Below are 12,933 nucleotides of genomic sequence, written 5' to 3'. Positions count from 1 at the left end.
AGTCAATAGAGTCCTAAGTGCTTCTCTTGCACATTCTTTAAAACGGAGAGATGAATATTCCAGTTTGCCGTCCAATTAGAGGTGGCCCCGGTTGTTCGATGGGCTTTATCGACTGTCTGTCAGCTTGGTTATTTGTTAGGCTTCTAAAAGGACCCACAATCGGTACGTTCTGTTTTTTTTAGCCATTAAATGATTTGAGTCTACCCTTTTTGTTTGAATCCATCCATGATGGTGCATTTTGGGGATGAATGCTTAAGATCGTTCTGTTTCCAGTCCTGTCCATGTGAGAAACGTGTCTCGATGGCAGACCTGGCGCGTTGTGTCCACTAAGCTGTAGGCGTGTCTACACATGGCTTCATCCCGTGTGTCATGTGGGTTTGGTTACCTGACGACAACTATGTCAGAGAAAGACGCTGTTTCGATAGCTTTTAGTTAAACGTCACTTGTGGGAGCAGCAAACAAGCGGTGTGTGTGGACATAACCTTTTTCTAAAGTGACTTCTCCTCAACATCTGCGACGTTCTGAAAACACAGGAACGTGAAGGCAATGTGGAGGATGCCTGCTATAGTAAGTTGCTTTCACCTGTCCAGTTCTTTAATGCCAGTGCAGATATGGAGGCCATCTTTGGTGTATTGAGATGCAACCCATGTCCTCCTGGCTCCTGCCGTAACCAGAATGCAACATAGTCCTCAGCTTCCTGCTGTTCTCAACCTCCCAGTTCCATTGTCCCCTGCTGTATATTTATCCACCTATTTTCAATGCTGCATAGGAGACTAAGTGGTTTTCCATGTACTGGCTGCAAGGAAAGGATTGTGGGTAATGGGTAGTGGTGTAACGGACCGTAGTTGATCCGTGCGGATCACCCCCACACGGTTCGGCACGCATGTGAACCGCAGATCAGTTGCATAGTTTAACCATCATAGTGTGAAATAGTTTTACTGCCGCTGATACTTTTTAAAGGGATAATTCCCTAAATCTCGACTCCGAGTTGCAGTGAAAAGGTAAAGACAAGACCGACGCTGTGTTTTTACTCTGAAGGTTGATTTTATTATTATTTTTTTAAAGCAGTTGAATCCCAATGAATCAAACCTGGATGCTCTCGTTGAAAAAAAAAGCGAAGAAGAAAAAAGCAGTGACGGCCATGGCCGGCGGAGGAGCTGATGAACTGGAAAAAGCCTCCCGCTTCATTTCAGTCTCATGCATGGGAGCATTTCGGCTTCCCTGTCAAATATGATGATGGAGGAAGGGTGGTGGACAGCACCATTACGGTGTGTAGTCATTGTGCCACGAGAAAGCCGTGTGATCATGGATATACATCGAGCGTGGCCACACATTTTTTTTAAAAGCATCATCACCCTGGTGTGTCAGTGACGGGAGCCAACTCAGTCAAGAGACAACAACTCCTCACCGCGGCATTTAAGCCCTTTGCTGCAGAATCAGACCGGGCTGAAGCCATCACCAAATCTATTGGGATGTTTATCGCTGCAGACATGAGGCCATACTCTGTTGTGGAAAACTAAAGGGTTTCAAAATATGGTTGAAAGTGCTTGAGCTATGCTACGCAATCCCCTCGCGCACCCACTTCAGTATGGAGATCGTGCCAGAACTTTATGAACAGGAAAAGATCATAAATTGTCGCCAAACTATCCCAGGCATCCTCTACATGACTGTGACTACTCACTACACCACAAAGGAGTGGGAGATGCGAAGTCCGGTGCTACAGACACTCCCCCCTCGGAGTCACACAGGCACAAATCAGGTGGAGATACTGCTAGGAGAGCAGTAGCAGAGTGGAAGCTAGAGAGGCCCAATATCAATATCCCAATCACCACAGATAATGCCAAGAACCAAGTAAATGCAGTGGTAGAAGCTGGACTGGGGCCACAGATAGCTTGCTTTGCACAGGTGATCAATTTCAAATCAAATCAAATCAAATTGTATTTGTCACATACACATGGTTAGCAGATGTTAATGCGAGTGTAGCGAAATGCTTGTGCTTCTAGTTCCGACAATGCAGTAATAATCCAACAAGTAATCTAACAATTCCCCCAAAAAACTACTGTTTTATACACAGTGTAAGGGGATAAAGAATATGTACATAAAGATATATGAATGAGTGATGGTACAGAGCAGCATAGGCGAGATACAGTAGATGGTATCGAGTACAGTATATACATATGAGATGAGTATGTAAACAAAGTGGCATAGTTAGTGGCTAGTGATACATGTATTACATAAGGATGCAGTAGATGATATAGAGTACAGTATATACGTATACCTATGAGATGAATAATGTAGGGTATGTAAACATTATATTAGGTAGCATTGTTTAAAGTGGCTAGTGATATATTTTACATTTCCCATCAATTCCCATTATTAAAGTGGCTGGAGTTGAGTCAGTGTGTTGGCAGCAGCCACTCAATGTTAGTGGTGGCTGTTTAACAGTCTGATAGCCTTGAGATAGAAGCTGTTTTTCAGTCTCTCGGTCCCAGCTTTGATGCACCTGTACTGACCTCGCCTTCTGGATGATAGCGGGGTGAACAGGCAGTGGCTCGAGTGGTTGTTGTCCTTGATGATCTTTATGGCCTTCCTGTAACATCGGGTGGTGTAGGTGTCCTGGAGGGCAGGTAGTTTGCCCCCGGTGATGCGTTGTGCAGACCTCACTACCCTCTGGAGAGCCTTACGGTTGTGGGCGGAGCAGTTGCCGTACCAGGCGGTGATACAGCCCGCCAGGATGCTCTCGATTGTGCATCTGTAGAAGTTTGTGAGTGCTTTTGGTGACAAGCCTAATTTCTTCAGCCTCCTGAGGTTGAAGAGGCGCTGCTGCGCCTTCTATACGATGCTGTCTGTGTGAGTGGACCAATTAAGTTTGTCTGTGATGTGTATGCCGAGGAACTTACAACTTACTACCCTCTCCACTACTGTTCCATCGACGTGGATAGGGGGGTGTTCCCTCTGCTGTTTCCTGAAGTCCACAATCATCTCCTTAGTTTTGTTGATGTTGAGTGTGAGGTTATTTTAATTTAGCATCCCAAAGGGGAACCTCAGTGAACCGGATGGACAGCCTCCTTGGGAGGATCAGGAAGGTGGTTTCCTTTTTCCACCGAAGCACAACAGCCGCTCATGTGCTAAAGACCAAGCAAGAAATGCTACAGACCCACAAGCTCATACACAATGTCACAACAGCATAGCTCTCCAACATGTCATAAGTGGAGTTCCATCTTGAGCAGCAGGCAGCTGTATACTCTGCACTGATCGACAAGACCCTGAAAAAATATAAAGACATTGTCACCTTGTCTGATGATGACGCGAAAGTGGCAGAGGAGGGCAGAGGAGGTCCTCCAGGTGCTCAAACCCCTCAAAACGGTTACAAGCCTGTTGAGCACTGAAACTGCACCGTCTGTGTCCGTGATCCTACCTCTGAAAACAAGGATTCTACAATCCATGGCCCCGAGTGAGGAAGACGGCACAATCACTAGAGATGTCAAGGCTGCCATTAGAGAGGACCTGAACCCCAGATAACCCCCTAACGTACAGGACTACATTCGTAGATCTACTGCACTGGATCCAAGGTTCAAGTCCCTGTCTCACCTAGACTAGACCCTGCCCTATACCGGAGGACATAGTGATCTCACCACTGAGATTGTGGCCACTGAAGAGGTAAAAAAAAAAGTATGAGTGAATTAATTAAATAATATACTGCAGTCTAATCTTAGTCTGTGCTATTGCTTTTAGAATCATCCATTTTTTTAAATTTGTAATAATAATAGCTTTTTATTAAATGTTATTGCCACAATTATAGTTCTATGAACATAAATAGTTAGTTAGATCGAGTCATTTTTTTCTGCAGGGTCAAGCCACAGTGCAGACTCTGAGGCATGTCCTCCACAAAATAATTTGGCCATGAAGGAGCTTTGCCGGGAGACCTTTGTGAGCAAGGACACGGGCAAGACGTTTGCCAACACCATCAAAGAGGAGGTGGCATCCTACAAGGCAGCAAGTGGCGTTCCAGTGGATGGTGATCCACTGGCATGGTGGAAAAGCAATGAGTGTAAATACCCTCCCATTGCCATGAGGGCTAGATGCTACCTGGCTGTGCCTGGCACTTCAGTTCCCAGCGAGAGGGTGTTCTCCACGGCAGGGGACATAGTGACTGCAAAGAGGTCGACCCTATCCCCAGAGAATGTAGACATTAAAAATATATATAATTTGAAGTTACAAGCTCAGGTCTGCTTTGCTTGGCCTTTTTAAACTTTTTTTTAATGATGTGGACACAGGCAATTTTTGCATTCACAATTGTTCAAAGGAAGGTTACATGCCTCATATTGCACTTTTAATTTAACAATTGAGTATTGAATTTTTGATTTTAAGATTTTATTTAAGCATTGAAAACTTCCTTGCTTTGTTTTCTTTAAGTAATAAAAGCAAAGTTATATTTCTCTCACTTTCTTTTGTTTTTATGCTGATCCGAAAAATGATCCGATCTGTGACTCAAAACTGCGATCCGAACCGTGAGTTTTGTGATCCGTTGCACCACTAGTAATGGGCATTTCCATCTAAAAGGACCCATGAGCACCAATATGTCAAATGAAAGCGGAGTCAATATATTTTAGAAATTAAGGCATATACTGTGTGTACATGCATACATACATACAGTTGAAGTCGGAAGTTTACATACACTTAGGTTGGAGTCATTAAAACTTATGTAAACTTCTTAGTTTACAACAAACAAACTATAGTTTTGGCAAGTCGGTTAGGACATCTACTTTGTGAGTGACACAAGTAATTTTTCCAACAATTGTTTACAGACAGATTATTTCACTTATAATTCACTGTATCACAATTCCAGTGGGTCAGAAGTTTACATACACTAAGTTGACTGCCTTTAAACAGCTTGGAAAATTCCAGAAAATGATGTCATGGTTTTAGAAGCTTCTGATAGGCTAATTGACATAATTTGAGTCAATTGGAGGTGTACCTATGGATGTATTTCAAGGCCTACCTTCAAACTCACTTTGCTTGACATCAATCCTATAGAAAATGTGTGGGCAGAACTGAAAAAGTGTGTGCGAGCAAGGAGGCCTACAAACCAGACTCAGCTACACCAGCTTTGTCAGGAGGAATGGGCCAACATTCACCCAAACAAAATGTTTTGCGGCCTTGCTGTAGGTTGTAGAGGGAGGAATCTACTGTTGAGGTATCCCCCCTGAACATAAGGCTCTGTGTGTGTGTGTGTGTGTGTCTGTTGAGGGAAGCTTGTTGAAGGCTACCCGTAACGTTTGACCCAAGTTAAACAATTTAAAGGCAATGCTACCAAATGCTAATTGAGTGTATGTAAACTTCTGACCCACTAGGAATGTGATGAAAGAAATAAAAGCTGGATTAAATCATTCTCTACTATTATTCTGACATTTTCACATTCTTAAAATAAAGTGGTGATTCTACCTGACCTAAGACAGGGAATTTTTACTATGATTAAATGTAAGGAATTGTGAAAAACTGAGTTTAAATATATTTGGCTAAGGTGTATGTAAACTTCCGACTTCAACTGTACTTGTCAAAAGTTTGGACACCTACTCATTCCAGTGTTTTTCTTTGTACGGTTTTCTACATTGTAGAATAATAGTGAAGACATCAACTATGAAATAACAAATATGGAATCATGTAGTAACCAAAAAAGTGTTAAACAAATTAAAATATATTCATTCAAATATCCACCTTTTGCCTTGATGACAGCTTTGCACACTTGGTATTCTCTCAACCAGCTTCATGAGGTAGTCACCTGGAATGCATGTTAAGTTAATTTGTGGAATTTCTTTCCTTATTAAGTTTAAGCTAATCTGTTGTGTTGTGACAAGGTAGGGGGGGGTATACAGAAGATAGCCCTATTTGGTAAAAGACGAAGTCCAAATGATGTCAAGAACAGCTCAAATAAGCAAAGAGAAACGACAGACCATTACTTTAAGACATGATGGTCAGTCAATCCGGAAAATTTCAAGAACTTTGAAAGTTTCTTCAAATGCAGTCGCAAAAACCATCAAGCAGTATGATGAAATTGGCTCTCATGAGGACCGCCACAGGAATGGAATACCCAGAGTTACCTCTGCTTCAGAGGATATGTTAATTACAGTTACCAACCAGAAATTGCAGCCCAAATAATATCTTCATAGAGTTCAAGTAACAGACATCTCAACATCAACTGTTCAGAGGAGACTGCGTGAATCAGACCTTCATGGTCGAATTGCTGCAAAGAAACTACTATAGAAGGACACTTAATAAGAAGAGACTTGCTTGGGCCAAGAAACATGAGCAATGGTGTCCTTTTAGAGTGTGCAAAGCTGTCTAGGAAAAGGGTAGCTATTTGAAGAATCTCAAATATAAAATATTTTTTGATTTGTTTAACACTTTTTTATTTTATTTTTTTTAACACAATTCTGTGCCCTCTGCCTAGTAACATCTCTCTGTGGCTAACCTAATCCTCTGTGTCACAACTGCTAACTTGTGCATTTGTAAACAAAACGTTTACAAGGCTTTGTAACTTAATGTATTACTGTGCGTTACCTTTTGTTTAGCTTCTGTGTGACCATGTTTTATTGTAAATGGTTGGCTAGAAATAATGGTGTGATGGTGTTTTCTAGTAGTACTTTTAAGCTTTTTCAGTTTAGGGGTACCTTCGATGGCGCAAATTTTTGTTCTAACCCAGCACTAACACGTTCTCATTTAAACTAATAGAGGGTCTGGGTGAATAGTTAAGTAGCTGAATTATGTGTTTGTCATAAAGCATTTACAAATTATATTCCAGAATCAATTGGTAAACAGGCCTATCATTATAGGCCCATATATATATATATATATATATATATATATTACAGAAATCTAATTTCCATAAGTATTCACACCCCTGAGTCAATACTTTGTAGAAGCACCTTTGGCAGCGATTGCAGCTGTGAGTCTTTCTGGGAAAGAGCTTTGCATGCCTAGATTGTACAATATTAGCCCATTTTTGTTATTTCAGAAAATTCTTCAAGCTCTGTCAAGTTAATTTGTTGATCATTGCTAGACAACCATTTACAGGTCTTTAACTTTAGACTTTCAAGCAGATTTTCAATAATAATTTTAACTAGTGAATTTCAAGCACCGGAGCATTCAATGTTGTTTCCTCTCCAGCAACTCAGTTAGGAAGAATGCCTGCATATTTGTAGTGACTGGGTGCATTAATACACCATCCAAAGCCTACAGTAATGAATAACTTTACCATGCTCAAAGGGATATTCAGCGTCTTATTAAAAAAATATAGAATATTCACATCTACCAATCGGTGCCCTTCTTTGCAAGGCATTGAAAAATCTTGCTGGTCTTTGGATGAATCTGTGTTTTGAAATTCACTACTCGATTTGAGGCACCTTTTTTATAGATCATTTTATGTGGGTTACAGAGATGGGGTAGTCAATCAAAAATCATGTTGACCACTATTATTCAACACTGAATGAGTCCATGCAACTTCTTATACAATTTAAGCACATTTTTACTCCTGAGCTTATTTAGGCTTACCCTAACAAAGGGGTTGAATACTTATTCACTGAAGACATTTCAGCTTTTCATTTTTTTTTATACATTTCTAAAATTTTCGACAAACAGGTTTCCACTTTGACATTATGGATTAGTGTAAAGGTGTGTGAATACATTCTGAAGTACGAAACAACGTGTACACAAACATACCAAGGCCTGGACTTTCCAACAGGGCTCTTTTCCATATCAATCATGGACAAGAGTATTTTCAGAGCTGATTCATCACCCATCATGTACAGCATTAAGAAATTGCATTTGGTGTATGTTTGGTACGGGTACATACGGTACAGTTAAGTAGCTGTATTGTTGGCCTGTAGCATTTATCAGTCCCTTATCATGACGTTATGCCAGTGTGACAGCGCGGACATTGAGTGACATAAAAAAAATGTTTTAAAACATAGCAGACACTCAAAGGGAATATCTCAAAAGAAAGGTGATATTTTTGCTCCATATCTTACTAAACTAAGGCTAAGTTCTGCCAGGGATTTTCAGAGGAAGATTGTTGTAAGTTGGAAAATGGCCTCATTTTAAAAGTAAGGTTAGCTTTGTTTCCGGTCGACAGCGAGGCAGGGAGGATGCATTAAGACGTGCCAGATCTAAGGTACACTAATTGATTTTGATTCGCCCGTCAGCCGCGAGCTCATCGCTCCACAAGTGAACCCGTTTGTTTCTGCCCGTCCCTCTGTTTGGCGCTCTGTCCTTACGAGTTATGTATCTGTAGATCTAACTTGTGACAGAACCCTTGTGCTCAGTGAAGCAGGAAGTCGGTTTTCTTAGGCCATCACACAAAAGACCATACTATGTGTAGCCTATAATATTATGCAATATTTATAGATTTGTTGTTTTATAAATTCAGTTATCCATGTATAATATATGTTCAGTGCTTCAAGTTGAATTTATATTATCATCCACGTAGTTGCACAAATGATTGGATATATATTTTATTACCTCCAATAAATTCATGTAAAAATGTTTTCTTAAAGTATGTCCCCTGGGAAATAGCTGCACAACTCAAGGGGGTTTCCTCATACAATATAGATTAAAGGAAGGAAAATGTAAAATGTTTCACATTCCACGACTACATGCTTGTGATACTCAATTCCAGGAGCTACTCTGCAGAGATGCAGCTACCCTAGCTACTGTATGACTGCTAGGACTGGTGTCCAACCGAGCAGTAATCCACCTGATTTCAGAAGTTAAGAAAACGACAAACAAACAAGAATGAATGTTCATTTTAGGCTACGAGTCGTGTTGAGCCTGGCACAAAACTGGGGCAATGTTAATTCTGCTGCCCTTAAACACCAATGGGAGGAATGCATGTTGGAACTATTTGAGGAAATTAGGTCTGTTTTTACAACCGCACTACTTTTTGTAGTCAAAATGTCCCCCCTTAAGAGACTTTTAAAAAGTTTTTGAGTCAGACTCAAGTTATTTCTGATGGAGAACTTTTTGAGGTACAGTACATGTATTATCCACAATGTCCATTTCACGTGGCATGACGAGCTGAATTGCACCAGGTAATGTGAAAGAGAAGTAGGATTTCTGTTTCATCCGAGGGCTGTACAGTGGGCAATAATCCAACCGCTATCTCTGATTCCTTTATTCCAGGAAAGTGTACCCAGCGACGGTAGAACTGTTAGGAGAACTCTTCAACATGAATACAGGTATGTGATGGGCCTGTTTTTAAACCCCACGCAACACAAGCGCACACACACGTTAGGATGTTGACCTCCAGGCATTGCGCATATCCGTGTTCGTTGACATTTGCCAGCTGTTGAGTACTGCTTGCTGCCGGAGTTGCTTTTAGCTATGTCATCGGTTTCTTTTCTTTCTTTTTTTTCAACCAACTCTCATTTCATTTCAAGATTCAGATTGAGGCAAGTTCGCAACAGATCTCGTATTTTATATATTTGTTTTTATAACAAATGATCTGTTTGAAGACTTATAAGAGCTGTTAAGAGGATCGGCATCTTGTTAGCATTAGCCTAGCATTCAGAAAAGCTTTGAATGAAGGACGGCCGATTCCAGCCTTGATCAATGAAACGTATAGCGCAAGGGTAGCCAGCCTTCCTCCTGGAGAGCTACTCTCCTGCAGGGTTTCACTCCGACCCTGCTCTAACAAACCCAACCCTCCCAATCAGCTGCTCATAGGAGCTTGTGTTACAACAGGGTTGAAGCAAAATGCCCCCCATCCAACAGCTCTCCAGGAGGAGTGACGGCCACCCCTGCTCTATAATGTAGATGCATAGAGGCATTACACATATTCCATTGCTTTATGATCTACTTATACACCCACGTAAATCCTCTCATTCATAAATCGGCCTCTAATTCATAAATCGGCCTCTAAAGCTCCATCTTAAACTTGGCCCGCATCCCAAAATGTATGGAGTGTTTCATTACAGTAGCTATGATGACAAATCCTTCACTTAGTGTTATTACACTCCTACGCCGTCTGTTACTCTGCCAATGAAAGTCTGGATTTGTTCCTGCTATGGCAATTGTTCACAGCGCACAGACCTATCGAGGTGCCAATAGCCTCCGCGCAATCTAGAATGCTCTTATCAAGTCTGCCAGGCATATGCCCTCATTAAGTTTCCATGACATTGCAATCAGAGCTTTGCTCCAGCTTTGGTTAATGTTTACATCACGAGTGATTGAGTCACTGAACATCCCACAGTGTTTGCCAACAGAACGTTGCCTTCGAAATGGCAGGGTGCGCTGAAACGTTTTGCATGCAGAGTGACTCTGTGCCCTCTTGGAGAAATAAACAGTGTTTCATTACTCCCACGTCGATGACCAAGCAAGCATGAACGTTAATCTGCGCTGAGGTCATAGTTCATATGAAGTAGGAAGGGGGACTTTTAATTACTGTGTGTTTTACTGCATGCCTGAATTGACCAGAATGTAAACAAACACACAATCGGTTAAGAGAGGTTTTTGGTGATTCTTATAGAATCTCTCCTTTATAGTTTTAGTTCTATTCAGTATTGACAACCTAAGAGAGTAGACACATAGACAATCAGTCAGTGATATGACATCACAGTGGGCAACTTCCTGCTGACAAGCCAAACAACAACACTGTGTATGATGGCATAGGATACTATGACGTATGTCAGTACAGACTATTCCCTCCATCCATCCCGACATGAGCCGTCATCCTCCACCCGTCCCCCATTACTTATGAGAATGGAGCCATTGTAATGCATGTGCTTTGCCTTCTCTTTCTTGGGGGGCCTTTGGCTTGTGCGTGTGTGTGTGTGTGCTGCTTTCTGCTGCCGTGGCTGCTGGCTGTGCTTTCTCAGATAGCGGAGGACACACTCGCAAAATCACCGCCTTGCTAGTCACCCGCTCCCACATGAAGCGGGTCCAGAGTGTCCCGAATCTGGCTACAGGTACTAACACACACACCTAATACACACACTCACACCAACAAAACACAACCCGTATCCCTAACACACATACGCAGGCCTGTACAGACGATCATTGAGTCCCACGGATGTTGAAGGGGGTAAGTGAAGGCCTTGCTAACACAGTCAATCAGTGCAACTTTTGACGATGCGCAAATAAGACGTGCAGTGCATTCGGGAAGGATTCATACCACTTGACTCTTTCCACATTTTTGTTACGTTACAGCCTTATTCTAAAATTGATTTAAAAAATAATAATTCTCATCAATCTACACACAATACCCCATAATGACGAAGCGAAAACAGGTTTTTAGGATGTTTTTTTTTTTTTTTTGCAAATGTATAAAAAGTATGAAACTCGAAATTGAGCTCAGGTGCATCCTGTTTCCATTGATTGTCCTTGAGATGTTTCTACAACTTGGTTGGAGTCCACCTGTGGTAAATTCAATTGATTGGATATGATTTGCAAATTCAAACACCTGTTCGTAGAGCTCAGAGACAGGATTGTGTCGAGGCACAGATCTGGGGAAGGGTACAAAAACATTTCTGCAGCATTGAAGGTCCCCAAGAACAGTGGCCTCCATCATTCTTAAATGAAAAAAGTTAGGAACCACCTAGAGCTGGCCACCCGACCAAACTGAGCAATTGGGGGAGAATGGCCTTGGTCAGGGATTTAACCAAGAACCCAATGGTCACTCTTGACAGAGCTCCAGAGTTCCTCTATGGTAATGGGAGAACCAATCAGGCCTTTATGTTAAAGTGGCCAGACGGAAGCCGGAGTTTGCCAACAGGCACCTAAAGGACTATCAGACCATGGGAAATCAGATTATCTGGTCTGATGAAACAAAGATCGAACTCTTTGGCCTTGATGCCAAATGTCATGTCTGAAGGAAACCTGGCACCATCCCTACGGTGAAGCATGGTGGTGGCAGCATCATCCTTTTGGGTATGTTTTTCAGCAGAATAGACTGGGAGACTTGTCAGGGTTGAGGAAAAGATGAGCGGAGCAAAGTACAGAGAGATCCTTGATGAAAACCTGCTCCAGAGCGCTCAGGACCTCAGACTGGTGAAGGTTTATCTTCCAACAGGACAACGACCCTAAGCATTCAGCCAAGACAACGTAGGAGTGGTTTCGGGACAACTCTGAATGTCCTTGAGTGGCACAGTTGGAATCCAGGCTTAAAATAGCTGTGCAGCGACACTCCCCATCCAACCTGACAGAGCTTGAGAGGATCTGCACAGAAGAATAGGATAAACTCCCCAAATACAGATGTACCAGGCTTGTAGAGTCATACCCAAGAAGACTCAAGGCTGTAATCGCTGCCAAAGGTGCTTCAACAAAGTACTGAGTAAAGGCTCTGAATACTTATGTAAATGTGATATTTCCATTATTTATTTTTACATTTGGAAAAACCTGTTTTTGCTTTGTCATTATGGGGTATTGTGTGTAGATTGAAGGGGGAATCGATCCATTTTAGAATAAGGCTGTAACGTAACAATGTGGAAAAAGTTGGGGTCCGAATACTTTCCGAATGCACTGTAATTGAGTAAATTACTGTTGTTAATATTGTTAATACTCCATACCATTCTATTTAATAGTGTCCTTCATGGGGTTTCATGTTCTATCAAGACATAAAATGGCCACTTTGTTTAAATGTTGTCTTTTCTTCCACCTCATCCCTTCCACCGCCCTGACATCATTCACTTCCTGTTGCTTTCATTTTGTCTTACTCCCTGTGACAACCATCGTTTGTTATCCTCTGGCACCAGCGTCCTTCTCACGATCTGTCACTCCGTTTCCTCTCCTTTATCCTCTGCTATCACTCAATATCACTCAATATCACTCTCTTTTCTTCCCCCTTTGTTCTGTTTTCATTCCTCTGAGAAACTAGATGGTTTGTGTCCGTTTCTCAGAGCTTTGCTGTGATTGGGTAAGACTGGGCTCTGTTCGAGTCGA

The 12,933-nt window shown here is 41.8% G+C and overlaps 1 protein-coding gene across 1 annotated transcript in view; it reads left to right on the top strand.

The window, feature by feature from the left end:
* The window catches only part of LOC112261386 (sorbin and SH3 domain-containing protein 2), an 85,937-nt gene that overhangs the window by 30,048 nt on the left and 42,956 nt on the right, over window positions 1-12,933 (top strand). Inside the window, exon 3 of the mRNA XM_042330600.1 lies at window positions 9,178-9,233. Within this exon, the coding sequence (XP_042186534.1) occupies window positions 9,178-9,233 (56 nt within the window). The remainder of the gene's footprint in view (window positions 1-9,177; window positions 9,234-12,933) is intronic.

The sequence above is a fragment of the Oncorhynchus tshawytscha genome, linkage group LG11 (genome assembly GCF_018296145.1).
Source record: "Oncorhynchus tshawytscha isolate Ot180627B linkage group LG11, Otsh_v2.0, whole genome shotgun sequence".
Lineage (NCBI taxonomy): Eukaryota > Metazoa > Chordata > Actinopteri > Salmoniformes > Salmonidae > Oncorhynchus > Oncorhynchus tshawytscha.
The sequence above is the reverse complement of the archived record's forward strand: the minus strand, read 5'-3'. Positions and strand labels throughout refer to the sequence as shown.